Source organism: Capra hircus, chromosome 11 (genome assembly GCF_001704415.2).
Source record: "Capra hircus breed San Clemente chromosome 11, ASM170441v1, whole genome shotgun sequence".
NCBI classification, from domain to species: Eukaryota; Metazoa; Chordata; class Mammalia; order Artiodactyla; family Bovidae; genus Capra; species Capra hircus.
The window spans coordinates 5,383,723-5,411,459 of NC_030818.1; the positions used below are offsets into that span (position 1 = coordinate 5,383,723).

General features: G+C 45.4%; 1 protein-coding gene across 1 annotated transcript; it reads right to left on the minus strand.

Annotated features, from left to right (window-relative positions):
- Window positions 1,193-27,311, minus strand: LONRF2 (LON peptidase N-terminal domain and ring finger 2). Its single transcript, XM_018054704.1, is given in 20 exon segments — window positions 1,193-1,921; window positions 6,179-6,328; window positions 8,287-8,318; window positions 8,321-8,448; window positions 9,028-9,186; window positions 10,418-10,454; window positions 10,457-10,535; window positions 11,709-11,718; window positions 12,213-12,317; window positions 12,853-12,952; window positions 14,656-14,857; window positions 15,616-15,724; window positions 15,759-15,811; window positions 16,478-16,600; window positions 21,437-21,555; window positions 25,816-25,968; window positions 25,971-26,132; window positions 26,135-26,359; window positions 26,362-26,644; window positions 27,258-27,311. Coding segments are annotated over 20 exon segments (2,478 nt in total). The 3' UTR covers window positions 1,193-1,726.

The window sequence follows — 27,737 nt, forward strand, 5'->3', positions numbered from 1 at the left end:
CTACAACTAAAAACAAATATGACTATGAAGTCTTTCTAATAAAAATGCTTGATGGGATTGATGAACCAACCACCACTGGCCATCATTAACTGCATTTTTTAAAGCTCAAACATCGCATATCTTGAATGAATAATAAAGCAAAACCCAAAGCTGTGATAACTCTCTAGCATGGTTTTCATCATCTCGTCATTAAAAACATCCAACTCACAGACCAAGAAGCCACCTAAACATACCAGCTGTTACGCCAGTGAGAAAGAGTCAGCACATCATGTTCAAATGGTCATTCCAACTAACATCATCAATATGCACTAGGGGGTTGGAAGTTATACACTGTATTTCAATAGATAACAACCAGTCTGATCATAGTAAAACTTAAAAAAAAAAAAAGAATTTTTAGGCTGGGTTTGGAAAAAAAACTTGCTTAATATTTACATCCCATACCCACCTCCCTCTCTTTGTATACTGTCCTGGTATGCTTTCTTGGGATAAACAGAGAGCGAATTCATAGCAGCTTTTTAATGTCTATCAGTGGATGGACTACTACTACTGCTAAGTCACTTCAGTCGTGTCCGACTCTGTGCGACCCCACAGACGGCAGCCCACCAGGCTCTGCCATCCCTGGGATTCTCCAGGCAAGAACACTGGAGTGGGCTGCCATTTCCCTCTCCAATGTATGAAAGTGAAAAGCGAAAGTGAAGTCGCTCAGTTGTGTCCGACCCTCAGCGACCCCATGGACTGCAGCCTTCCAGGCTCCTCCGTCCATAGGATTTTCCAGGCAAGAGTACTGGAGTGGGGTGCCATTGCCTTCTCCAAGTGGATGGACAGTGAGCTCAAATTTACTGATGGGTCTAACATCTAATGCCAATCTGCGCAGAACCATGACATTTTCTAAATGCTTCACACCCACCGGATTAGGATTAATAAGACACTGTGTTTCCAAGGGGTTCTCTGCACTATTTTGGTTGTATTCTTAACATCCCAATATGGGTAGAATTCCCTTTATTTATCCTGTGATGTGTGGGTGTGCATGTGGGTGTGTATGTATGCACAAATACATATCCTCAAATCAACTATACTGTTTTCAGGTTTTTCTACATCCAAAGTACACCTTCTTAAATTCTGATATTCATTTAGTTAAAATATGCAATTTACCACATTCAAACTACTGCAGGACACAAGAACACAGCTCTATTTGGTTCTGTACTACTTCTTGGATAAGGACTAACTTCACCCCCCACACTGGACAACAGTTTGATTCCTCCATTTCACAGTGACACACAAAGCATGTTTTCAGCTAGCCCGGACTCTGAGAAATATGCTTCCAGATAACAAGACAGTTTCCCTCTTACTATCCACCCACCCAAGCGAGCTGTTCCCGTCTGGAGGAGCAAGACACTTCACTGGGAAGGCAATCTTCTTTCTGGCAAAACCTAAACCACTCGTCAGTCATCTTTAGTGTACTGAGCACTGGAAGCATCTGTTCCAGAGAGATTTTTTAGGTTGTTTTCCAACCATGGGATCCATTCAGATTTCAGGCTCACCTTGCATGGAGTCAGATTCCATCTAGAACAGACTTAACTTCTGAATAGGAGACAACGTCTGCCAAGTGCTCCATTCTGGAACCCTATCAGCAAGCATTTTACAAAGCATGGTGGATGGATGTTAACTTGTCCGTGCCTGGCATGCCTCATAAAAACTCAAGGCCTTCCAGAAACCTCGACAGAAATCAATTACTTCTCTCCCTGCTATTAACGTGCTCTTGCTGACTATTCCTCTTACGCGTGATGATGACTAATATTCGCCGAATGGCAAGCAGGTGCTCCTTCAGCGAGATCACGCCCAGTGTGGCCAGTTGAGCCTTCTGTGCCAATGGCAACACCGCCAGCATCCACCAGGACCACGCAGGACCACCAGGGTTACTCTGTAAAAGAAAGGAAGACAAAATCAGCAGCTCAAGTAGAAGCCTGTTCTCAATGTGGTCTCTTGTCTCATCGACACGAGCAAGAATTAAATGCTGCCTTCTCTTTGAGATCTTCTGCACCATTCATTCAGCCCTAAAACACAAAGCTTACTTTTTAAAAAGCTTTTTATAATTTATTTATTTCTGGCCGTGCCGGGTCTTTGCTGGTGTGTGGGCTTTCCTCCAGCTGCCGAGACTGGGGGCTACTCTCTGGCTGCAGTGTGCGGGTTTCTCATTGCTGTGGCTTCTCTTGTTGCGGAGCAGGGGCTCTAGCGTGCACAGGCTTCAGCACTCGCAGTTTCCAGGCTTTACAGCACAGGCTCAGTACTTGGCACACAGGCTTAGCTGCTCTGTGGCATGTGGGGTCTTCCCGGATCGGGGATCGAACCCGTGTCTCCTGCACCAGCGGGCAGAGTCTCTACCACAGAGCTACCAGGGAAGCCCGGACAAAGCTTACTGGCATGTTACACACTTAAATGGGGGACATTCACATAAGGAAGAACCTGCCAAGAGACGCATCGTCCACAGGAAAACTCTTCATGAATTAGTCGTTCTTAGCCCCTTAAAGCTCTAGTTCACGATTCCCCTGGCGGTTCAGTGACTAAGACTCCAAGCGCCCAATACAGGGGCCTGGGTTCAATCCCTGGTCAGGGAACTGGATCCCACATGCCACAACTAATAAGACCAAGCACAGCCAAATAAATAATAATAAAGCTCTAGTTCACAGTCTATGACCCATTAGAAGAAGCGATCATAATTTTTATCTCTACTTTCCAATGTTCTGTTATTGTTTCCTAAACATGCTCTACAAAGCAAACTGTTTATAAAGAAACAGTATAGGTACAAATTTGACTGTTATAAATCTTATAATACAGTCAGTGAGACAAACATATAAAATAGCTATATATATGAGTTACTGTTAAATATATATATGTGTGTGGTATCATGGTTTAATTGCTAAGTCGTGTCTGACTGTTGTGACCTCACGGATTGTAGCCCACCAGACTCCTCTGTTCATGGACTTTTCCAGATAAGACTACTGGAATGGTTAGCCATTTCCTTCTCAGGGGATCTTCCTGACCCAGGGATCAAACCCAGGTCTCCTGCAATTTAGGTGTAATTTTTTACCAACTGAGCCACCAGGAAAGCCCATTTAATGAGTTACTATTAAATATGTATATGAATTATTATGCCACCTGATAGCCTTTATTTCATAACCAAACAGGCACTTCTGGATTGAGCTCTGAGCAAAAGGTAACCACAGAGTTGTTTTCAATATTCCCAGAACTGAAACCAAGATACCCAGGTCTCCCTGCTTCTCCTCCATCCCCACTCTAGAAGCAAGGAGAATCCAAACTGGGGACCAGGGGTGGTGGCTCCAGGCTCACCTTAGCTCAGGGTGAGAGATGAAGAATGGCACCGAAGTCAAAATGTATGGCGCAGCCCACATCACCGTGCAGAAGGCACCCACCTCCCCTCCAAGGGAAGACGGCACAAGTGTTGGACAACACAACCTTCTGTACGGTTCATACTCTCTTTTCTCTCCTCACTTTACTGAGTAGGGAGACACTGAGTGGCAGGCTTAATGGGGAAGCCTCAGCATAAAGGGGCTTCCCTGGTCGCTCGGACGGTAAGGAATCTGCCTGCAATGGAAGAGACCCAGGTTCGATCCCTGGGTTGGGAAGATTCCCCTGGAGAAGGGAATGGTTACCCACTCCAGTATTCTTGCCTAGAGAGTCCCATGGACAGAGGAGCCTGGCGGGCTACAGTCCATGGGGATGCAAGGAGCTGGACACAACTGAGTGACTAACACCTTCACTTTCAGCATAAAAATACCTCCCACATAGGACCTAAAATCCTCCGCGGTGGGAAGACGAGCGGTCTCCCAAAGGTGTTCACCTTTCGGTTCCTGAAGCCCGTGACTATGCAGCTTACACGTCGGCAGGGACCCTGCAGATGTGACTGAGTGAGGGACCTGGAGAGGTGCAAAGGTGATGCTGAATTGTTCCTGGCGGGTTCAACCTCATCACAAAGGTCCTTCCAGCAGAGAGCTGCTCTGGGCTGTGGTCAGAGTGGGGTATGAATTATGGAAGAAGGGTCAGAGGTCAACTCTGCTAGCCTGGAAGATGGAGGAAGGGGCCAGAGCCAAGGAACACCAGTAGCCTTTCAAGCCCAGAGAAGGGGAGGAAATGGACTCCCCTTCAGAGCCTCCAGCAAGGAATCAAGTCTTGCCATCACTTTGATCACAGCCTGGTGAGACCTGTGAGGGATTTCTAATCCCCAAACTGTACGATAATAAATTTCTGCTGTTTTTAAGCCATGACAATCATGCAATGTGTTACAATTAGAGAAAAATTTGGGTTAATAGCAAAAGTACCTAGAAAACACGGTAATTCATACTGTCATCAAGGTAGCCTAATCACCTTGCTTTCTGAATTTGAGCTACAAAACAGAGGAGCAGCAGAGATTATAATAAAGTGGAGGGTGAAGAATGCCTGAGGGTGACTTTTGACCAAAAGCATTTTCTTGGGTTTGGAAAAGATAGAACTCACACGAGACACAAGCCACCAAGAGACACAGAAAGAAAGGAAAATTGATAGAAACAATACAAAAGACACTTCGCCTGACCCTAAACCTGCCGAGACCTGGCCCTGTCCCCTCCTCTGCCTCCAGGACAGGTGAGCGGGCACAGCAGGAAGAGCTATACACTCTCAGTCACAAGCCCGCACCATCCCCTCTTGGCTCCATCGTCCAAACACGGGGGAGACGAGCCATTTGCACTTAGCGATGCTTCACAGACCTGAAGCCTGGTCATAACTGAAATACAACGGAATATTACTCATCCATAAGAGGAACAAAACTGGGTCCTCTGGAGTGATGTGGATGAACCTAGAGTCTGTCATACAGAGCGGAGTAAGTCAGAAAGAGGAAAACAAACACTGTATATTAACACATGTACATGGAATCTAGAAAGATGGTGCTGATGGACCTATTTGCAGGGCAGGAATAGAGGAGCAGACGTAGAGAACAGAACTGTGGACACAGAGGGGAAGGAGAGGGAGGGACGAATGAGACAGCAGCACTGAAATATACCCACTACTATGTGTAAAAACAGGTAGCTAGTGGGAACGTGCTATATAACACAGGCGCTCAGCTCGGTGATCTGTGATGACCTAGGGGGTGGGATGCTGGGGGAGAGGAAGGAGGCTGAAGAGGGAGGGGATGTATGCACTCATGTGGCTGATTCACTCTGCTGTAGAGCAGAAACTAACATAACATTGTAAAGCAACTACACTCCAATAAAAACAAAACCCTATGGGAAGCCATAATGGAAAAGAACACTAATGAAAGAGTGCACACATAGGTATAACTGAATCGCTTTGCTGTATCACAAATTAACAACACTGTAAATCTACCATGCTGCTGCTGCTGTTGCTAAGTCGCTTCAGTCGTGTCTGACTCTGTGCGACCCCATAGACGGCAGCCCACCAGGCTCCGCTGTCCCTGGGATTCTCCAGGCAAGAACACTGAAGTGAGCTGCCATTTCCTTCTCCAATGCATGAAAGTGAAAAGTGAAAGTGAAGTCGCTCAGTTGTGTCTGACTCTTAGTGACCCCATGGACTGCAGCCCACCAGGCTCCTCCGTCCATGGGATTTTCCAGGCAAGAGTACTGGAGTGGGGTGCCATTGCCTTCTCCGGTAAATCTACTATACTTCAATAAAAATAAATAAATAAGAAAAAGAAAGAAAACCCAGCATCACTGGAGCACTCTTGGGAGCAGAGAGAAAGCCCGTGAAGACGGACAGAGGACTGGAAACGCCTCTAAGTTAATGACAGAGAATTTCCTCATTTACTCAACGCCTGTTCAGTAGGGGTAAGGCAGGATTAGGTACAAAACGCAGAGTCTATCCTGCTGATAGACGACAATTACCAAACCTTCTGATGCTGGTGAGAGAAGTACAAGAGACAGCCAACCAGAATAAACTGATTTCTGACAGAAAACAAATTACCTTCACGTAGTATTTATCAGAAAGCATTTATCATTCTTGCTCCACAAGGCACATGCTAGTCTACCAGGTGTTGATAAATGAAAGTTTCATAAACGGCCGTAATGGAGTCGGCAGCAGAGCAGGCACCGCCAAGCTTCACTGGGGTGTGATGTGTCTCAGAACATGACGGCAGGAAGTATCAGCACTATGAAGGATCAGCACAGCATACCTGAGGCTCAGGTTCTCTGTCTGGCACTGACCCACAATGGCTTGAAATCTGCTCTTTCATGGGATCCTGAAGTGACGCGAACCAGGACACAGACTGCTGATAAACTGAATCGCGCAGCATGACGAGTTCCTCGCACTCTGGGCCTTCCACCTGGTCAAGGAAGAGAGACAGCCTTTTCAGCGATTCATTATCACACTTGTGTGTCCATTACACAGTGACCACGGCCACGTCTGCTGAGCAGATTCCTGGCGTTAGCACTTCAGTGATTCATCAGCATTTCAATAAACAGACAGGTGGCGCTACTGGTAAAGAATCTGCCTGCCAACGCAGGAGATGTGGGTTCCATACCTGGGTTGGCAAGATCCCCTGGAGAAGGAAATGGCAACCCACTCCACTACTCTTGCCTGGGAAATTCCATGGACAGAGGAGCCTGGCAGGCTGCAGTCCTCGGGGTGCAAAGATCGGACAGGACGGAACACACACACACAGGTACACAAGCTCAATGTAGAAGTCTGCACCGTTACACAGCGGTGCCCGATCTATCCCATGTCCATCGGCAACACCCAGATGCTTCTCGCACTATCTTAATAGAAAAATGCATCTGAAATTATCAGGAATCATTTTTAATGGCTACATGCAACCCTACATTTGAAATATACCATAACTTATTCAACCATTCACATAAGACGTATTTTATTAATAAGATAACACAAATAATATTAGGTAATTATGCAAAGTGGTTTTTTTCATATGTGCGTGAGAAGCGGCTGTCATTGCCTCAGGACAGATTCCCAGAAGCAGAATTACCAAGTCAAAGAGTGTTGTTTAGTTGCTTAGTCGTGTCTGACTCTGTGACCCATGGATTATAGCCCACCAGGCTCCTCTGTCTATGGGATTTTCAGGCAAGAATACTGGAGTGGGTTGCCATTTCCTTCTCCAGAGGATCTTTCCAATCCAGGAATGGAACTCTTGTCTTCTGCACCGGTAGGCGGATTCTTTACCACTGAGCCACCAGGGAAGTTCAAGTCAAAGAGTTACAGCAGTTTAAAACCTGTATCTCATGCCACCAAACTATACTTTAAAAGATATGCTACGGCAACAGTGCACTCACAGCCTGAGCCTGATGCCAGGGGACATCCTACGGCTTTAGAAGGACACACCCTGCTGCCTGGGCCCCTCTCACTGCCCAAGGCTCCGTCCTATGTAGGAACACTGAGCAGAAACAGCTCCAGGGGGCCTGGGTTTGTTCTGGCTTCATTCCTGCCTCTCATGTGGGAATGCTAGCCAGTTGTTCAGTTGCCTTAGGGTAGAACTTCCTCATCTGTAAAACAGGAGTAAACCACTAAGGTCCTTTCTGATTGCAAGACTATAGCATTTATGAAAGCTGGGGTAGACTCTGGAATTAGGCTATAACACACAACCATTCTTAATGTGATTAAAAAGCAAAGATGTCATTTTGCCAACAAAGATCTACATAGTCAAAGTTATGGTTTTTCCAGTAGTCATGTACAGATGTGAGCTGGACCATAAAGAAGGCTGAGCGCCAAAGCATTGATGCTTTCAAACTGTGCAGTTGGAGAAGACTCTTGAGAGTCCCCTGGACAGCAAGATCAAACAAGTCAATCCTAAAGGAAATCAACCCCGAATCCTGTTTGGAAGGACTGATGCTAAAGCTTAAGTTCCAATACTCTGGCCACCTGATGTGAAGAGCCAACTCACTAAAAAAGACTCTGATGCTGGGAAAGACCGAAGGCAGGAGGAGAAGGGGACGACAGAGGATGAGACGGTTGGATGGCATCACTGACTCAATGGACATGAACTTGGACGAGTTCCAGGAGATGGTGAGGGACAGAGAAGACTGGTGCGCTGCAGTCCATGGGGCTGCAAAGAGTCGGACACGACTTAGCGACTAAACAACAACAGCAACAACAGAAGAGGAGCCCCGAGAGCCGCCACACTCAGCCATCATCTTCCAACCACTTCCCCGTGCCCCGGACCTCGCCGTTCACCCGGCTGCATTCTGCCCTCTGGCCCGTGAGGCCCGGTGCCCACAGGGAAAGAGCGGCTGGAGAGGGGACGGGGCTGGCCCTGCAGGTGTGACTACCCACCCTTTCATCTTCTGAGTATTCAATGGCTGCCTGTTGTAGCCGTCTCTGTGACGGTGGCTCAAAACCCAGAAGCGGCTGATCCCCACGGCGTCAATGATAGAGCCGCCATCGGGGAATGTCCTGACGTCCTTGACTGCCAGCATGCAGCCATACTCTGAGATCCTGGCGAGACAGGGTGGGAGAGACAGCCAAGAATCAGCAGCTGTGATGTTCAAGGGGAAGGAGTGGGAGCCGAGACTAGAATGAAAGGTGGAATCACAACACAGATGTCCCCAGGCTTATACTTCGTTGTGTAATAGGAGCCACTGGGATTACCAACATCATCTTAAGTTGTTCTCTAAGAAAAACGAAAAATGATGCATTTAATTATAAGCCCCCTCCTCTTTTCAATCTTTTGGCTGCACCACACAGCATGTTCACAATTACACAGTGTTAGTCGCTCAGTCCTGTCCAACTCTTTGTGACCCCATGGACTGGACCGCCAGGCTCCTCTGTTCATGGGATTTTCCAGGAAAGAATACTGGAGTGAGGGAATATTGCCAACCCAGGGATCAAAACCAGACCTCCACGTTGCAGGCAGATTATTTACGATTTGAGCCACCAGGGAAGCCCCGCCACTCAGCATGTGGGATCTTGTTTCCCCAACCAGGAATCAAACCCGTATCCCCTGCATTGGAAGCGTGGGGTCTTAACCACTGGGAAGTCCCCAGAACCTTCTCTTTGAATACTGGTAACTCTTACCCTGCATGCTCAGCAGATAAACACATGCCACTCCGTTTGGGGCCTGTTTCCAGGCATCTTCGTATCATAAGCCGATAGCGGGGCTCAAAGATGTGGAGCAGGCAGGGCACGGTGGGGAAGGCCATGGTGCACACAAAGATGGGCACATCTCTGGTCAGACTGTGGGGTAAGAGGAATGTTAACTAGATGTGGGAGCTCACAGACAAGGAAGGGCGTGACAGCCGCGGTTCTCTTAATGACAAAACCCTTGGGCTTGCCTAAGCCTTAGGTGGGAAAAGAAAGTCAACAGTCACAGCATGAGAAAGTGCTCAGCAAGCCCTCTTATTTAATCTAACGAGAGAACTTGCTTAAGATCACTATGAACACATTCTCATGACCTTGAGGGCTCAGCGCTAAGCGACGTAAATCAGACAGAGAAAGACAGAAAGTGTATGACTTCATTTAAATATGGTATCTAAAAACAAACAAAACTAAGTTCATAGATACAGAGGACAGAAAGGGTTACCAGGAGAGAGAGAGAGAGTGTGTGTGTGCGTGTGTGTGTGTCTGTGTGTGTGTGCGTGTGTGTGTGTGTCTGTGTGTGTGTGTATCTGCGTGCGCAATGGGTGAAGGGGGTCAAAAAGCACAAAGTTCCAGTTATAAAATCAACAAGTCCTGGAGATGCAAGGCACAGCATGGTGACCATAGTTAATAATACTGTATTGCATATTTTAAAGTTGCTAAGAGAATAAATCTTAAAAAATTCTTATCACAATAAAAATATTCTAACTGTCTGGAGACAGATGTTAACTTAGATTTACTATGGTGATCATTTCACCATATTCACAAATGTCAACTCACTCTGTTGTACACCTGAAACTAGTATAATGCTAAACGTCGGTTACATCACAAGGAAAATAAATAAGAAAAAACTCTGATGAAAGCAAAAATGAAAGATGTCAAAAGTAATGAGTTCTACTAATAAATAAAAAAGACTAGAAGAATGATAAGATCTCAATACAGGGCACTACAACACAAAACTTTAATCACTTTAAAAGAAAAAAAAAAAAAACACAACTGTTTAGCCTATTTTGAAGGGAAAAAAGCCTGTTTTCAAATACCTTGTTTTGAACGAACTGTGCCTTTTCAGTTCTGAAAAATTCAGTATTGCTTATTTAGATATTAAAAAGCAGCCCTATGATTTCGTCAAAACACACTTTTGGAATATTTCTTACAACCTTCTTCAATTAAATTCCATAAACTCTTTGCAATTATTATTTTTTTCTTTTTTGAGGCCGATTTTTCTGCCAAAGAGGAGGGAAAGAAAACTGAGATAGAGCTGTGAGGTTGGCCAGGATTTCCTTCTTGTAACCGCAACTCAGCACGAAGTACCTAGAGCACGAGGACTTACTGTGACAGCTCCGTCATTTCTTCATCACAGATTCTCTGTCAGACAGCGCATCTGAGAAATACCGAAATATTAATTCTTCGGCCAGAGTAGTTTTATTAAATTTTCTGCTTGCTAACAACTGTAACAAAACAAAGTTAAATAATAATGCCATTTCTCAAGATTTCTCTTTTTTTGACGTGGACCATTTTTAAAGTCTTTATTGAGTTTGTAAAAATATTGTTTCTGTTTTACATTTTGGTTTTTTGTCTGCAAGACATGTCAGATCTTAGCTCCTTAACCAGGGACGGAACCCATGCACTCTGGAGGGGAAGGGTAAGTCTTAACCACTGCACCATGAAAGGAAGTCCTATGGTAATCAGCTCTTAAGGAAAAAGAGCTCTCTTTTGCAGGGAGCTGGGGCCTCAGAAGACAAAAGGGACTGAGGAGAGAGAGATGGAAGGTCGGCCCCGTGAGGAAAGGGCGGGCTGTCCCTCCCCCAGGAGAGCAGCTCAGGAGACAGGGTTTGCCTGGAGGAAGGAAGAGGCAATCCCCATCTTGCTGGCGTCTACACTCCATGGAGAATCAGGTCAGGGAGGGTAGAGGGAGTGAGTAGCAGGTGGTGGAAGACAAGAGAAATATCAAAGAGTCGCCCTGGAGAGTGAAATGCTGAAGCTGCCAGAGCAGCACAGCAAAGATGACTGACGTTCCAAGTCTCAGATTTAAGATTGTGAACTTCTTTAATCCCCCCTACTTCGTGGGCCCTTTCCCAATAAAATCTCTTGCTCTGTCAGCACATGTGTCTCCTCGGACAATTCATTTCCGAGTGTTAGACAAGAGCCCAGTTTCGGGCCCTGGAAGGGGTCCCTCTTCCTCCAACAAATGGCGACTCTGGCGGAGACCCTTCTTCGCTGAGACTGACATCCTGACCACTCGGGTACTCAGGGGCCAGCTTGCCTGCCAATGGACCAGACCCAGCGGCCACAACTGGGACCCTTTTGTCCCTGGTCTCCTCTTGATGCGGACAACTGGCCAGAGTGCCCTGATCAGTAAGGAACAAGAGACTTTACTGACCTCTCTCCCCTTCCCTCTCTCTTTCCTCTCCTTAATGCTTCCTATCCTTCCCTGTTTTTCTAGTCCCCCGGTCCTGGACGCAGGAATCTGGCTGAAGGGCCCTCAGCCTGAGCTGAGGATTGGAGACTGATCACCTCCTCTTGGCAGAGAACTCGAATTCTGCTTCTGGTCTGGTCTAATTTCTGACAGGGCCAAGTTCCAGTCCTCCCTTCTCTGGAGGCCCAGGGAAAAGTCCCATAACGTCTGAGCATCTGTAGGTGGCAGGAGACGTCTATAAGGCCACCCTTTCGCCCCCTTCTTCCGCCTCCGCCCCCTTCTTCTTTCAACCTGGCTTCCTTTCCTCCCTTGAAATCTTTGATGTTAGTACTTGGATTCTTGTATTTAAGGCCTTCCCTGGTGGAGCAGAGGTTAAAGCGTCTGCCTGCAATGTGGGAGACCTGGGTTTGATCCCTGGGTCGGGAAGATACCCTGGAGAAGGAAATGGCAACCCACTCCAGTACTCTTGCCTGGAGAATCCCATGGACAGAGGAGCTTGATGGGCTACAGTCCACGGGTCGCAAAGAGTCGGACATGACTGAGCGACTTCACTTCACTATACAGACACACACAAAAGCAAAAAGAGCTGACTTTGTCAGGACTGAGAATGGGAGCTAAGGGACCAAGGAATTAAAAGCTGCATGTGAAGGGAAAGGAAGTGGAGGGCAAATTTTAGAAGTGCCCGGATTTGTCATTTCCACAGAAATACTTACTTCTGCACAAGGGACAATGTGGGACGTGGTCCAGGCAGCGCTCGAGGCATTTCAGGCAAAACATGTGTCCACAGGGCGTAGTCACAGGTTCAAAGAACAACCTGCAGAAACATCTGGGTTTTCAGCAAGACATGTCCACAATAGACTTTCAAATAATCTATTCATTTTATAAGAACTCTAGAAACCACTTATACCCATTTTCCATTTTTATCTTATCAGATTTTTATAAAATAAAGCAATTGTTACTGAGGTGTACGTAATTTCTCTATAGGAGACACAGAGGTAAAAAGCAGACTTTCTGACTCAGTGGGAGAAGAAAAGCGTGGGATGATTTGAGAGAACAGCACTGAAACACATACATTATTGATGTAGAACAGATGACCAGTGGAAGTTTGATGCGTGAAGCAGGACAACCTGGAGGAATGAGGTGGGGAGGGAGTTGGGAGGGGGTTTCAGGATGGAGGGGACACAGGTGTACTTATGGCCAACTCAGACAGATGGGTGGCAAAAACCATCACAATATTGCAATTATCCTCCAATTAAAACAAACACTTTTTTAAAAGCCCATTACATTTAGGATACAAAGTTCAGAAAGGCTGGATTTTTCACAGTGGCGTAGATGCTATGTCACCATACCTCATACAAAGGGCACACTCAAAGTCAGCCACCTCTATGGGGAGCTCTTCACTTTCTCCTGTGTTACAGTTCACATTTGTTTGGGGTAAGGAGTCAGCCTCTGAAAAAATTTAAATGCTATAATTAACACTTGCACATCTGGGTAAGAGAAAGCAATAAAGTGTATTTCCTCTGGCTAAAGTGTGTTACAGGCTTCTCTGGTGCCTCAGATGGTAAAGAACATGCCCACAATGTGGGAGATTCAGGTTCAATCCTTGGGTCAGGAAGATCTCCTGGAGAAGAGCTATCCACTACAGTATTCTTGCCTGGAGAATTCCATGGACAGAGGAGCCTGGTGGGCTACAGTCCACTGGGTCACAAAGAGCTGGACGTGACTGCAGCGACAGAGCACGCACGCAGGGACACATTTAGATGAGTTTTAGATGTCCTTGACAGTTCCGGGCCCCCCAGGGATGCCAAGATCCCTGACGCTGGATGGAGTCCCTTACAGAAAATGGAGCGGTGTTTGCGAATAACCTAAGCACACCGTCCCACACACAGACACAGCCCAGAGGCATCTCGGGGTCCGTTCCAGTCCACCGCAATAAAGCCAATACTGCAATAAACTGAGTCATACAAACTGATTTTGGTTTCTCAGTGCATGTGAAACTTACATTTGGCCTTCCCTGGTGGCTCAGGGTTAAAGAATCTACCTGTCAAGACAGGAGACATGAGTTTGATCACTGACTCGGGAAGATCCCACCTGCCAAGGGAAAACTAAGCCTGTGCACCGCAACTACTGAGCCTGTGCTCTAGAGCTGGGGAGCTGCAGCTACTGAAGCCTGAGCACCCGCAAGCCCACTCTGCCACAGGAGGAGCCGCCGCAGGAGGAGTCTGAGCACCGCAAAAGAGTAGCCCTCACTCCCCACCACTAGAGGGAGCCCTCGAGCCGCAACACGGACCCAGAACAGCCAAAAATAATTAAAGTTAAAAAAAATCTTATGTTTACACTATATCGTAGTGCGCTAAGTGTGCAGCAGCATGATGCCTAAAAAGCAATACACATACATTAATTTAAAATAGGGTTAGTCGCTCAGCCGTGTCTGACTCTGTGACCCCATGGACTATAGCCCACCAGGCTCCTCTGTCCATGGAATTCTCCAGGCAAGAATACTGGAGTGGGTAACCATTCCCTTCTCCAGGGGATCATCCGAATCCAGGGATCAAACCTTGGTCTCCAGCATTACAGGCAGATTCTTTACCATCTGAGCCACCAGGGAAGCCCTAATTAAAAATAATTTATTGCTAAATGGGCTAACCGTTTCCTGACAACACAGGTTTGCCACAAACCTTCAATCTGGTAAAAATAATAATAATAATCTGCAAAGCACAATAAGTGAGGCAGGCCTATACCTTAAATCATCTCCAGATTACTAAAACTACTTATAGCAATACATGTAAACGTTATGTAAACAGTTGCTACACAGGGTAAGTTTTGCTTTTTGGCACTTTCTGAAACTGTTTTCCCAAATATTTCTGATCCGTGGTTGGTTGAATTCACTTGTACTGAAGCCTGGCTGTATATAGCCATTATGTATCTATAAGCCATGAATAAAAGGTAAAGTTACACCTAAATTTCTCTGCTTTTTGGCTATGAAGTCTTTATAGAAGTAACCACTGAAACTGGCCTATAATCTGAAAGGTGATATATTCATCTCACTATTCATCTTAAACTGCCTGCATAAATTTTTTAAAGTGTATTCAGCATCAGCCAACCGTCTCTCACTCTTCGGTCACATACTCCAAGACAAACGGCCTACTGACCTTTCCTGGGAATTTTCCCAGGGGCACTCACAGCACGTGCATCCTCTGAGTCATTCGGAAACTGTCTCTTTAAACCAGTGCTGGGCTCCGTTGGAAGGATGCCGTCTAACACCTCCTGATCCTCTTCACAGTGTAAGCCCAGGATGAAACGCAAAACTGAGGAACTGCTATTTCTAAACACATCAGGTTTCTCAGATGGATTCTGATAAAGTACGAAAAAAGAATCCTGAATATTAAAGACATCATAGCGTAAGAAAAAAAGTTCATGCAGTAGGGAGCAACTGAATACCAGTATTCATATATTTAAATTATCCCTGTGCTTTCTTTTCTCTAAGACAAAATAATTTCAAGTCTCCTGAGGTTTTGGGTGTTTTGGAATGTTCTAGAAGTTTCTTTTAATCTTTAGTGATTTTCTTTTTCTTAAATATTTTATTTATCTACTTGGCTGCCCCCCTCTTAGCTGCATCATGTGGAATCTTTAGTTGCAGCATGTGGGACTAGTTCCCTGACCAGGGTTCAAACCCAGGCTCCCTGCATTGCAGGCACAGAGTCTTAGCCACTGGACTACTAGGGAAGTCCCATCAATCTTCAGCGATTTTCAGTATTCCACCAACATCTTTGGAAAGTTTTAACTCTCAAGAGAAGAAGCCAGAACTGGTCTTGAGAAGTACTAGCTAATGGAATGTCAACATCTGAATAACTTGTAAATGTTCAAAACTATATTAAGCTTAGTCAAGATAATTTTGACAGTGACTTCCCTGGTGGTTCAGTGGTTAAGAAGCCACCTCTCAATGCAGGTGACGTGGTTCCATTCCTGGCCAGGGAACTAAGCAAAGCCCAAGAGCCACAACTGGAGAGGCCGCGTGCTGCAACAAGAGATCCTGTGTGCTGCAACTGAGACCTTACGCAGCTCACTTAAAAAAAAAAAAGATAATGTTGACAAATACGTGCACTTCCTACCTCAGACCCTCCTGCACTGCTACCTTCCTCCACAGGACCCTGGCTGTTCACATGGCTCTGATACTGAGCCTTCAGTCTCACGTTCAACAGTATACTTTGGGTAGAAGATGTTAAATTCTTTTTTTTTTTTTTTTTTTGAAGATGTTAAACTCTGAGGCATGTATTCTGAGGCTGGGAAAAACACCTCACACAGTACCTACAAAATTGCCAAGAGGAAAAAAGCATTTTTTAAAACACTTTTGAAAAATACATAACAAACTAACTTAAAAGATTTAGAGGAAATGTAAAAACAAGAACTCACGGTCACTGGAAATGCTAAGGCTGTGTAACTACCACTTACAAGTTTTTTTAACAGGGCAGATCTTTACACCAAGTGTGACTGGATGACCTCTAATAAGATGAGGCTAAAGATCTGCATAAAAGAGTAGATATTTCTGCATCTTGTTGGTGAAGCTTTGCTGAAAATTTCAAGTAAAGCTATGCAGCTGAATTGACAGATTTTGCACATAGCACAATGTCTTTTACGTGGCCCCTGCACCAACTATAACATCTGAATTACAAACCCTAGGTTGAATCACCTTGCATCCCCAGCGTCACACATTAACCTCGTCTCACTGATACAGGTTATTAGTTCAGCAGAGGTGAGATATCTATGCCCTGACTCGTGAAATGCGCTGCATTACCCATGGATGGCAGTTATCAAACGTGTGAGCTCATCATTATCACTGCGCATTTGAAATCACACTGTCATGAATATGCAGAGTTACATTTCTCACTTATTTTACACAAAGGAGCTACTCAGCATGAATACAAAGGCAGAAAGTGAGACTCAAAGAAGCAAGTCATTGAAAGGGAATCACACCTTCTGGGCTGCTTTCTTCACTGAGTTACATTCAAGATGTAGAGCAAGGCAGCAGAGAAACTCCCTCCACGTCTCCTTACTTCTTCCCAGTCCAGAGAGAGCCTGGGCTTTCACATGATGCCCCTGGATGCATCCAAAGACAAACATTTGTAAAAAAAACAGTGTGATGATGCACTTGCGTACAAACAGCCCTGAAAAAAAAAAATCACTGGAACGGTTTTACTTTCATGTTAAATAGAATAAACACAAGCCCACGGAGGATGGCTTCAGATCGACCACTTTCCAAATCGGGCAAACCTGAATGCCCCACAAGTATGATCCATGATCAGAACACCAGAGTCCACGCTTGGAGTCTGATCCCAAAGCAGATCCAAGGGACCAGCTAAGAGAGCACTGGACGTCCAGCACCTTTAACTCACTCAGTGATCAGCGGTCACTACCATGTCCCCATCTTCAAGGTGCATATGGTCTTGTGGGAGCAGACACACATGACAGAAATAACTATAACAAAGTGTTGGCATACAGAGTGCCACAACAGAAATTAACAAAACACAACATGGGTCAGTGTTTCCCAACAGCATTTTGCTTTTGCTTTATGGAGGCAGTATTTTCTCAAATCCCTGTATATATTGTGCTTTGTTTGACTAGTTCACGCGTTACTTTTCCATTGGAGTCGGTTGTTTCCATCATTTAATCTTTCTCTTCTGCGCTGTTGAATTTTTTTCTCATTGGTCCTCAGTTCTTTGCTCATTTTTAAGAAAGATGAACTGCTTCCAGCAGGGTTCCCCTGACACTGAGTCAGTTAGAGCCTTGGATGACTGGATGGATGGATGGATGGATACTGGATAGATGGATAGATGGATGGATAGATGACTGGATGGATGGATGACTGGATGGAAGACCATATAGATGGGCGGATGGATGACTGGGTGTATGGATGACTGGTAGGTGAATGACTGGGTGGATGACTGGACAGATGGACAGGTGGATGACTAGATAGACAGACGGATGGATGGATGAATGGATGACTGGATGGATGGATGATTGGATGACTGGATGGATGGATGGACAGACGGATGGGTGGATGAATGGATGGGTGGATGAATGGATGGGTGGATGAACGGACAGATGGGTGGATGGGTGGATGAACGGACAGATGGGTGGATGAATGGATGACTGGATAGATGGATGGATGACTGGATGGATGAATGATTGGATGACTGGATGGATGGATGTCTTGCTGGATGGATGACTGGTTGGATGAATGAATGACTGGATGGTTGGACAGATGAGTAAATGAATGGATGGATGTATGACTGGGTGGATAAAATAAAGGAAAAAGGGAGAACAAGCTACATATTATCTATTAACCTCGGTTACTGTTTCTTCAGTGTATCTAAAACAAAGGTAATTAGAAAGTAATACAGCAGGAGGAAAAATATCTTAATTATTAAATAGAGAATGCTATAGGTGTTCATCTCATCATAAGTTCTTTAAAATTTTAAAATCTCTTAAGGGGTTTAAAATTCAAAGATTCATGAAGAAAGGTACACCTTTTATTCTTTGGCTTATAAATCTTCTCAAGGACAACTTAAGCTAAAATTGTTAGGTCAGTTCAGTTAGGTTCAGTCGCTCAGTCATGTTCGACTCTGCGACCCCATGAATCGCAGCACACCAGGCCTCCCTGTCTATCACCAAATCCCGGAGTTCACTCAGACTCACGCTCATCAAGTCAGTGATGCCATCCAGCCATCTCATCCTCGGTCGTCCGCTTCTTCTCCTGCCCCCAATCCCTCCCAGCATCAAAGTCTTTCCCAATGAGTCAACTATTCTCATGAGGTGGCCAAAGTACGGGAGTTTCAGCTTTAGCATCATTCCTTCCAAAGAAATCCCAGGGTTGATCTCCTTCAGAATGGACTGGTTGGATCTCCTTGCAGTCCAAGGGACTCTCAAGAGTCTTCTCCAACACCACAGTTCAAAAGCATCAATTCTTCAGCGCTCAGCCCTCTTCACAGTCCAACTCTCACATCCATACATGACTACTGGAAAAACCACAGCATTGACTAGACGGACCTTAGTCGGCAAAATAATGTCTCGGCTTTTGAATATGTCATCTAGGTTGGTTATAACTTTTCTTCCAAGGAGTAAGCGTCTTTTAATTTCATGGCTGCAGTCACCATCTGCACTGATTTGGAGCCCCAAAATATAAAGTCTGACACTGTTTCCACTGTTTCCCCATCTATTTCCCCTGAAGTGATAGGACCGGATGCCATGATCTTCGTTTTCTGAATGTTGAGCTTTAAGCCAACTTTTTCACTCTCCTCTTTTACTTTCATCGAGAGGCTTTTTAGTTCCTCTTCACTTTCTGCCATAAGGGTGGTGTCATCTGCATATCTGAGGCTACTGATATTTCTCCCGGCAATCTTGATTCCAGCTTGTGCTTCTTCCAGCCTAGCATTTCTCATGATGTACTCTGCATATAAGTTAAATAAGCAGGGTGACGATATACAGCCTTGACGTACTCCTTTTCCTATTTGGAACCAGGCTGTTGTTCCATGTCCAGTTCTAACTGTTGCTTCCTGGCCTGCATATAGATTTCTCAAGAGGCAGATTAGGTGGTCTGGTGTTCCCATCTCTTTAAGAATTTTCCATAGTTTACTGCGATCCACACAGTCAAAGGCTTTGGCATAGTCAATAAAGAAATAGATGTTTTCCTGGAACTCTCTTGCTTTCTCCATGATCCAGCGGATGTTGGCAATTTGATCTCTGGTTCCTCTGCCTTTTCTAAAACCAGCTGGAACATCAGGAAGTTCACGGTTCACATATTGCTGAAGTCTGGCTTGGAGAAATTTTGAGCATTACTTTACTAGTGTGTCAGATGAATGCAATTGTGCGGTAGTCTGAGCATTCTTTGGCATTGCCTTTCTTTGGGATTGGAATGAAAACTGACCTTTTCCAGTCCTGTGGCCACTGCTGAGTTTTACAAATGTGCTGGCATATTGAGTGCAGCACTTTCACAGCATCATCTTTCAGGATTTGAAACAGCTCAACTGGAATGCCATCACCTCCACTAGCTTTGTTCGTAGTGATGCTTTCTAAGGCCCACTTGACTTCACATTCCAAGATGTCTGGCTCTAGATGAGTGATCACACCATCATGATTATCCGGGTCATGAAAATCTTTTTTGTACAGTTCTTCTGTGTATTCTTGCCACCTCTTCTTAATATCTTCTGCTTCTGTTAGGTCCATACCATTTCTATCCTTTATTGAGCCCATCTTTGTAAGAAATGTTCCCTTGGTATCTCTAATTTTCTTGAAGAGATCTCTAGTCTTTCCCATTCTGTTCTTTTCCTCTATTTCTTTGCATTGATCACTGAAGAAGGCTTTCTTATCTCTTCTTGCTATTCTCTGGAACTCTGCATTCAGATGCTTATATTTTTCCTTTTCTCCTTTGCTTTTCACCTCTCTTCTTTTCACAGCTATTTGTAAGGCCTCCCCAGACAGCCATTTTGCTTTTTTGCATTTCTTTTCCATGGGGATGGTCTTGATCCCTGTCTCCTATACAATGTCATGAACCTCATTCCATAGTTCATCAGGCACTCTATCTATCAGATCTAGGCCCTTAAATCTATTTCTCACTTCCACTGTATAATCCTAAGGGATTTGATGTAGGTCATACCTGAATGGTCTAGTGGTTTTCCCTACTTTCTTCAATTTAAGTCTGAATTTGGTAATAAGGAGTTCATGGTCTGGGCCACAGTCAGCTCCTGGTCTTGTTTTTGTTGAGCGTATAGAGCCTCTCCATCTTTGGCTGCAAAGAATATAATCAATCTGATTTCGGCGTTGACCATCTGGTGATGTCCATGTGTAGAGTCTTCTCTTGTGTTGTTGGAAGAGGGTGTTTGCTACGACCAGTGCATTATCTTGACAAAACTCTATTAGCCTTTGCCCTGCTTCATTCCATATTCCAAGGCCAAATTTGCCTGTTACTCCAGGTGTTTCTTGACTTCCTACTTTTGCATTCTAGTGCCCTATAATGAAAAGGACATCTTTTTGGGTTGTTAGTTCTAAGAGGTCTTGTAGGTCTTCATAGAACCATTCAACTTCAGCTTCTTCAGCGTTACTGGTTGGGGCACAGATTTGGATTACTGTGATATCGAATGGTTTGCCTTGGAAACGAACAGAGATCATTCTGTCGTTTTTGAGATTGCATCCAAGTACTGCATTTAGGACTCTTTTGTTGACCATGATGGCTACTCCATTTCTCCTGAGGGATTCCTGCCCACAGTAGTAGATATAATGGTCATCTAAGTTAAATTCACCCATTCCAGTCCATTTTAGTTCGCTGATTCCTAGAATGTCGACGTTCACTCTTGCCATCTCCTGTTTGACCACTTCCAATTTGCACTGATTCATGGACCTGACATTCCAGGTTCCTATGCAATATTGCTCTTGTGATATTTTGTATCACAGAGAAAGAGATATTGGAACTTTCCAGCCAAGACACAGAGATTAAAATTATTCCAGAATATATATAAAACTCACCCTTTCACTAACATTGCTTATATTCACCATGTATATTAGGGCTCAACTGCTAGACATGATTATTATATGACCTTCCTATTTAAACTGTAATTTTAAACATATCTTTTAACTCACAAATTTATAAGGTTCTTTTACTTTGTTTACATATTCGTTCAGTGCATAAGGCATATTATTCAGTTAATCACCTACTTGGTAATCCAAATTAGTGTTTCTTATCTAGATCCAGTTGGAAATTTGGTCTTTTCAACTGCGCTGGATTATTATGAAGTGGATTGCTACATTTAGACTACCCATAAACTGAGAGAAATGTACACTGTCTATAACTGCCTGATCACAACAGTCTTATTTAATAATTTATTAAGAACATTCCATAAATTTACATTTATTATCTCCAAAGCTGACCCATACAAATACCTTAGACAAGAGAGGTTCATTCTGACAAACTTCACCAGCATCCTGCAGAGCCTGTTCATAGTTCTTCATGGATAAATACAACTCTGCTCGCAGCAGCAATAATGAATTATCACCAGGAGCTGAAAGACATCAGGGATGGAAATAAACAAATATGACTGCACTTTAAAAAATCATCTTTAAGTGATTAAAAATATTAAATTAGAAAACGAACATAAAGGTAACTCTTCTTTGTTGGTGGGAATGTAAACTAGAGAATGCAAACAGCCACTATGGAGAACAGTATGGAGATTCCTTAACAAACCTGGAAGAAAACTACCACGAAAGTGAAAGTCACTCAGTCGTGTCCGACTCTTCATGACTCCATGGACTATAGAGTCCATGGAATTCTCCAGGCCAGAATACTGCAGTGGGTAGTCTTTCCCTTCTCCAGGGAATCTTCCCAACCCAGGGAGAGAACCCAGGTCTCCCGCATTGCAGGCGGATTCTTTACCAGCTGAGCCACAAGGGAAGCCCAAGAATACTGGAGTGGGTAGCCTATCCCTTCTCCAGCAAACCTTCCCATCCCAGGAATCAAACCAGGGTCTCCTGTGTTGCAGGCGGATTCTTTACCAACTGAGCTATCACAGACAATGAGAAAACTACAGTTCATAAAGACATATGTAAAACCCTGGTGGTCCAGTGGCTAAGACTCCAAGCTCCCAATGCAGGGGGCCCGAGTTCGATCCCTGGCCTGGGAACCAGATCACATGCCACAACTTAAAGAAAAGAAAGAGATCCCACATGCTGCAAGGAAGATCGAAGATCCCACAGGCTACAACTAAGACCCAGCACAGATAAATATTTTTAAAAAGACACAAGTACCCCAATGTTCACTGCGGCACTATTTACAATAGCCAGGACATGGAAGCAACCTAGATGTCCACTGACAGATGAATGGATAAAGAAGTTGTGGCACAAATATACAACGGAATATTACTCAGCCATAAACAGGAATGGATTTGAGTCAGTTGTAGTGAGGCGGATGAACCTAGAGCCTGTTATACAGAGTAAAGAAAGTCAGAAAGAGAAAAACAAATATCATATATTAACGCATATATATGGAATCTAGAAAAATAGTACTGATGAACCTATTGACAGAGAAGAAATGGAGATACAGATGTAGTGAATGGACTTGTGGACAGAGCAGGGAAAAGAGAGGCTAGGAGAAGCTGAGAAAATACCACTGACATATATACAAAATCATACGAAAAACAACTAACAGGAAGCTGCCGTATAACACAGGGAACCCAGCCTGGCACTGTGTGGTGACCTAGAGGGGTGGGATGGAGGCAGGAGGCTCAAGACGGAGGGAATATTTTCATAACTATGACTGGTTTGCACTGATGTATTGCAGAAACCATCACAACACTGTAAAGCAATTGTCCTCCAATTTTAAAAAAAAAAAGGTAAAATAAATAATTTCTTCTCAAATCATATCTAGAGTTTCGTAGTTTGGTAAGCATATTTTACACAGCTTCTCTCAGGCAATCAGAAACGAGAATGAGGGATATCTCAAATGCATCAGGAAAACAGACTGCTACACACACAGTAGCTACAACATAATTTTCACTAAGTAAATGCTGAGCCATCTTAATGTCGTAACTAGGCACAGAAAAATAAAAGATTTAGAGTAATTTTCTTGAAAGTACACGAGGAAATTTGCGTTTAAAAACATAGTAAAACATAATTTGTTTTTCTATACAACTGAGTGGGTGCAGATTCATGACCATAATTGTTCTCATAATATGTTCACGTAAGTGGGAAAAGAAGGAAAAAAAAAAATCTTTTCCCTAGAGTCTTTAAACAGAAGAGATCTTGAGAATTACTCATATGCTACTAAGAACCTAAGCCCAGCTGCACAGAAGCCAAGAGAACTAAGGACAGTGTTGAGAAGGCAGGGCACCATGGAAGCACGACACAGCCAGAGCTCCTGAAAGCAGAACCAGTACGACTATTTCTTTTGCTGCTGGACATGATTCACTCTACCCGTACTCGTGGTAGGATCTCTGAAACAGGGCTGAAGTGTGCCTTTTAGTTGATCGATAAATACTCCGGGCACCTAAGATGTGTTCTCATCTCTCTACTTCACATATGTTTTCAGCTTGCTCAAAACCCTTGAGTTTGACTTTTTCTCAAAGTAAGTACTTGGTGCTTTCGAAACCCTACTCTTATCTTCTTAGTTTACACAGTTAACTGGGAAAACACGCATAGAAGAACTCATGCAAAAAGATAACTGTATCAAGACACGGTGAGCAGGCACTGCTCATAAATGTGTTATTGCTACAAGTGTATAATATACAGAAGAGTATGACAGGGGCGAAAGGGGGCAGAGGGGAAAGGGACAGCAGGAATGCAAAGCCAAACAAGAAAAAGCTGAATTTTTAAAAAAGACATTGACTAGCTACGACAGAGATCAGCCTCTTTTTCTTCTGTAAAAGGCCAGGTATTAAATACTTTAGGCTTTGCAGGACAAGAGGTCAACTTGAGGATATGCCGGTATTTATATAACAAGAAAACAAATTTTTATAACTTATTTGTTGACAAAATTCAAAATATTTTTGTAATATAGGTTCATGGAGTCACAAAGAGTCGGACATGACTGAGTGCGCTCACACACACACACTCACACACACACAATTAGAAAAATGGAATTCTCTTCCAGAAGGTAAAATTTTCTCAATTCAGGTGCAGAGTTAGTGTCCCTTGTCGTAAAAATCAACTGAAAATGTTCACCACCTGATCTATAATGAAATTTTACATATTCACCTTTGAAAATGCTCACAGGTACTATGCAATATTGATGTCAGTCCACAAATGTGATTTTAAGATTTTTTTTTGATGTGGACCATCTTTATAAAGTCTTCACTGAATTCGCTACCATACTGCCTCTATTTTATGTGTTTTTTTTGGCTGCCAAAAAACTACCTGGGTAGTTCCCCCACCAGGTATTGAACCCAAGGCCCCTGAGTTGGAAACGTGGAGTCTTAACCATTGGACCACAAGGAAAGTCCCAAACATGTAATTTTTAGTTGATTATTTCACTGCCTGGAAGGTGTTCATAGAATTCTATTATATCCGTCTCATGATATCAGCCTCTGTAGTCAGTCTACATTGAACATAATTGCAGATTAATCTTTTCACACCCAATATCAGGTTAAAGTGCAAGGGCATATAGTTAAATGCATTTTGAAACACAGAAATCTTTAGAGATTTTTGGAAATCTAAAACAAACCAAAAAAAAAAAAAAAAAAGAGAGAGAGAGAAAGAAAATGCTGCTGGAAATATATTCTGAGCTTGGGAAATATACCTACTGCAAATCTATGTGAGAATGGACATTTCCATCTTGTTCCCACTTTGCTATAAGCTGATTCTCTGGAATGCTCTAAACAATCACACCTGATGAAAAAAACAGCTGACTCTTGCATTCTAGTATTTGTACTGTTTCCCTCGATGTTGCAACAACAGTGGTGGTAGTGAACATTTTTCTCTTATTCTAGAGTTTTTAAAAAAAGTGTCTAATGTTTTAACATGAAGTATGTTTGCTAAAATCTTCCAAAAGAGAATATTTATCAAATTAGGTTAAGCTGCCTCTTATTCCTAGTTTCTTACAAGGGCATTATAACATGCGGGCATGTGACAGATAACATGGCTCCCCGCTGGTATTACTGAATGGTTTATCTAATGTTGAATTACCCTTACATTTCAGGGGTAAGCCTTCCCTCTTGACCTTAACTCTTACTACATAGCTGGATTCAAAATACTAAGAAATTTAAAGTTTTGGCATCTATGTACCTACGTAACGTGGTGGTGGTGGTTTAGTCGCTAAGTCGCGTCTGACTCTGCGACCCCAGGGTCTGTAGCCCGCCACACTCCTCCCTCCATGGGGTTCTCCAGGCAAAAATACTGGAGTGGGCTGCCATTTCCTCCTCCAGGGGATATATAACCATCTAAAAAGCTAATTACACCCTAACAACACCTAACGGCCTTTGAGAGAGGAGAGAGTTCAGAGTCTGACTGCAGAGCCTAAGAACACCCTTCCTGGGTCCACCCGCTGAATCCCCAAAGCAAACCCGGCCCCACCGCAAGGTTCTCTTCTGCGCCCTGCCCCAGAGCGTGAGCCATCTGCATTTCCCTGCATGACCACCGAAAACCCTTCACTACACTCCTAAGATAGGGTGAAAAGACAGCCTTGGCCTCACAAGACGGTTCAGCAATGCCACGAAGGTCCTGGAAAAGACGGCCGCGGGTGGACTCGGCCTCTGCTCTTCGCCTCACCACCTGCAGAAAGCAAGGTCTCCCGTCCCGGGCCTGCGGCTCAATAGGCGCCCGCGCCCACTTACCCGGGTCCAGGGCTTGCTGACACCTGGCTAGCGCGGCCTCGGGCTGCCGCTGGCGCTGCAGGTTCCGCGCCTGGCCCGCCAGCCTGCGCGCCCAGCACTCGCCAGGGAAGGACTTCTCCAGCAGGCCGCTCAGCACCACGATGACCCGGCGCGCGGGCCCGGCTCGGCGGAGCGCCCGCAGGCGGTGCACCCGCACGGTAGCGTCACCGGCTTGTGCAGCAGCCGCCGGCAGCGCGGGCAGCCCAGCAGGTCCCGGGGCGCCTCCCGGGGGGCAAGGCCCGGGCTTTCCCGCAGTTCGCGCGGGCCCAGGGCGCGCGCAGGCTGGCCGTCAGTTCCCCCAGCTCGTCCAGCCGCTGCGTCCCCAGGCGCGCGGCGCCGCGGAACGCGCCCAGGCACTCGGGGAGGCGGCCCGCGCGGGCCAGCGCGTCCCCCACCTGCAGCCACAGGCCGCGGTCTGGCTACGCCAGGCCGGCCCGCGTCGAGCGGAAGAGCTCGGGCGCCGTGTCGTACTCGCCCGCGCGGAAGGCCTCGTCGCCCTTGTCCACCGCCGTGCCGGCGGCTCCCCGCAGTCGCCGCCGCGACAGGGTGGCGGGACCGGCTCGGGGCTCAGGCCGCACTTGCACCCTCGGCGGCGGGCGCAGGGTAAACCCGGCACAACCGGCTTCGGGCAGCTGAGACAGGCCCGCCCACCACCCCACCCGCAGCGCCGGCGGCTCCCGCAGACCCTCCCCTCCTCGCCGCGGGCGACCCCGCGCGCGTCTACGTGCGCGCTCGTCTGCGTCTGCACGCGCCCCCCGCCCGCACGCGCTCTGCACGCCTTCCGCGACTTCTAGGGCCCGCGGCCACCTCCGCTCTTGGAACAGGTGCCCTCAGTCCGCCCGGCGCTCAGCTCGCGTTGAGTGCCACCCTGGCTCCAAGGCCTGGCCAAGACCACCACCTGCGGCTGTGGTTAAAAAGAGAACAGATAAGTACCAAGGGTGTAAGGTGTAACATGATTACTATGGCTAATGCGGCCGTACCATGCACAGGAAAGTTGTTAAGAGAGCAAATCCAAGAGTTCTTATCACAAGGAGAAAATTTGTTTTCCCCTTCTTTTCTTTCCTTTCTTTCTATCGCATCTGTAGGAAAAGATGGAGAAGGGAATGGTTACCCACTCCAGTATTCTTGCCCAGAAAATGCAAGGAAAGGCCTAGCAGGCTGCAATCCATGGGGTCACAGAGTCGGACACGACTGAGGCGACTCTGACCACACACAAGATCACATTCTGTTTGAGAGGAACTTAAGGCATCACAGTGGATGCTGCCAATTAGGAGAGGTCACTCAGGTTACACAGCATGAACATAGCCGAGGTCAATGGGCTTGACCCCTCCACACAATCTGGGTGGAGCACTAGTTGAGCACCCTAGGCCAGATGGGTCATGATGGGTTCCTAAGAAGCCCACCTTCAAGACCATTCTATTGAGTTCCATCACCTCTGCATTGTTTGGGGACCACATGCCGTGGATTATCTATTGATAATGATCAATACATAATTGAGGCTCCAGAGGATCTCTGCTGGTGAGTGCTCATGGCTAGTTCCAGCTCCTCCCAGAACAGCCTAGGCTGGCTGGGCTTTAGGTCTTACCCCCACACCCATTCTAATGAACTGCCTAATTATCAACCTAATTAAGCTCACCTACTGGGGAAATCAGCCCCTCTGATCCAGGTTCCTGTTGCACTGGACACAGTTATTTTCTCCCAAGATGATCAAGGGCTGACTCGGGTTTTCACCGTGTTTGGTTATCTGTAAATTGACCTGCTGTCAGTCACCTGGATAATGGGGAGTAGACTGCTGTGGGGCAGGGGGCACAGCTCCCAGACATTGCTGCTCTGAAGATGCTCTGCCAGCCAGCGGCACTGACATCACCTGGAATTGATTAGAA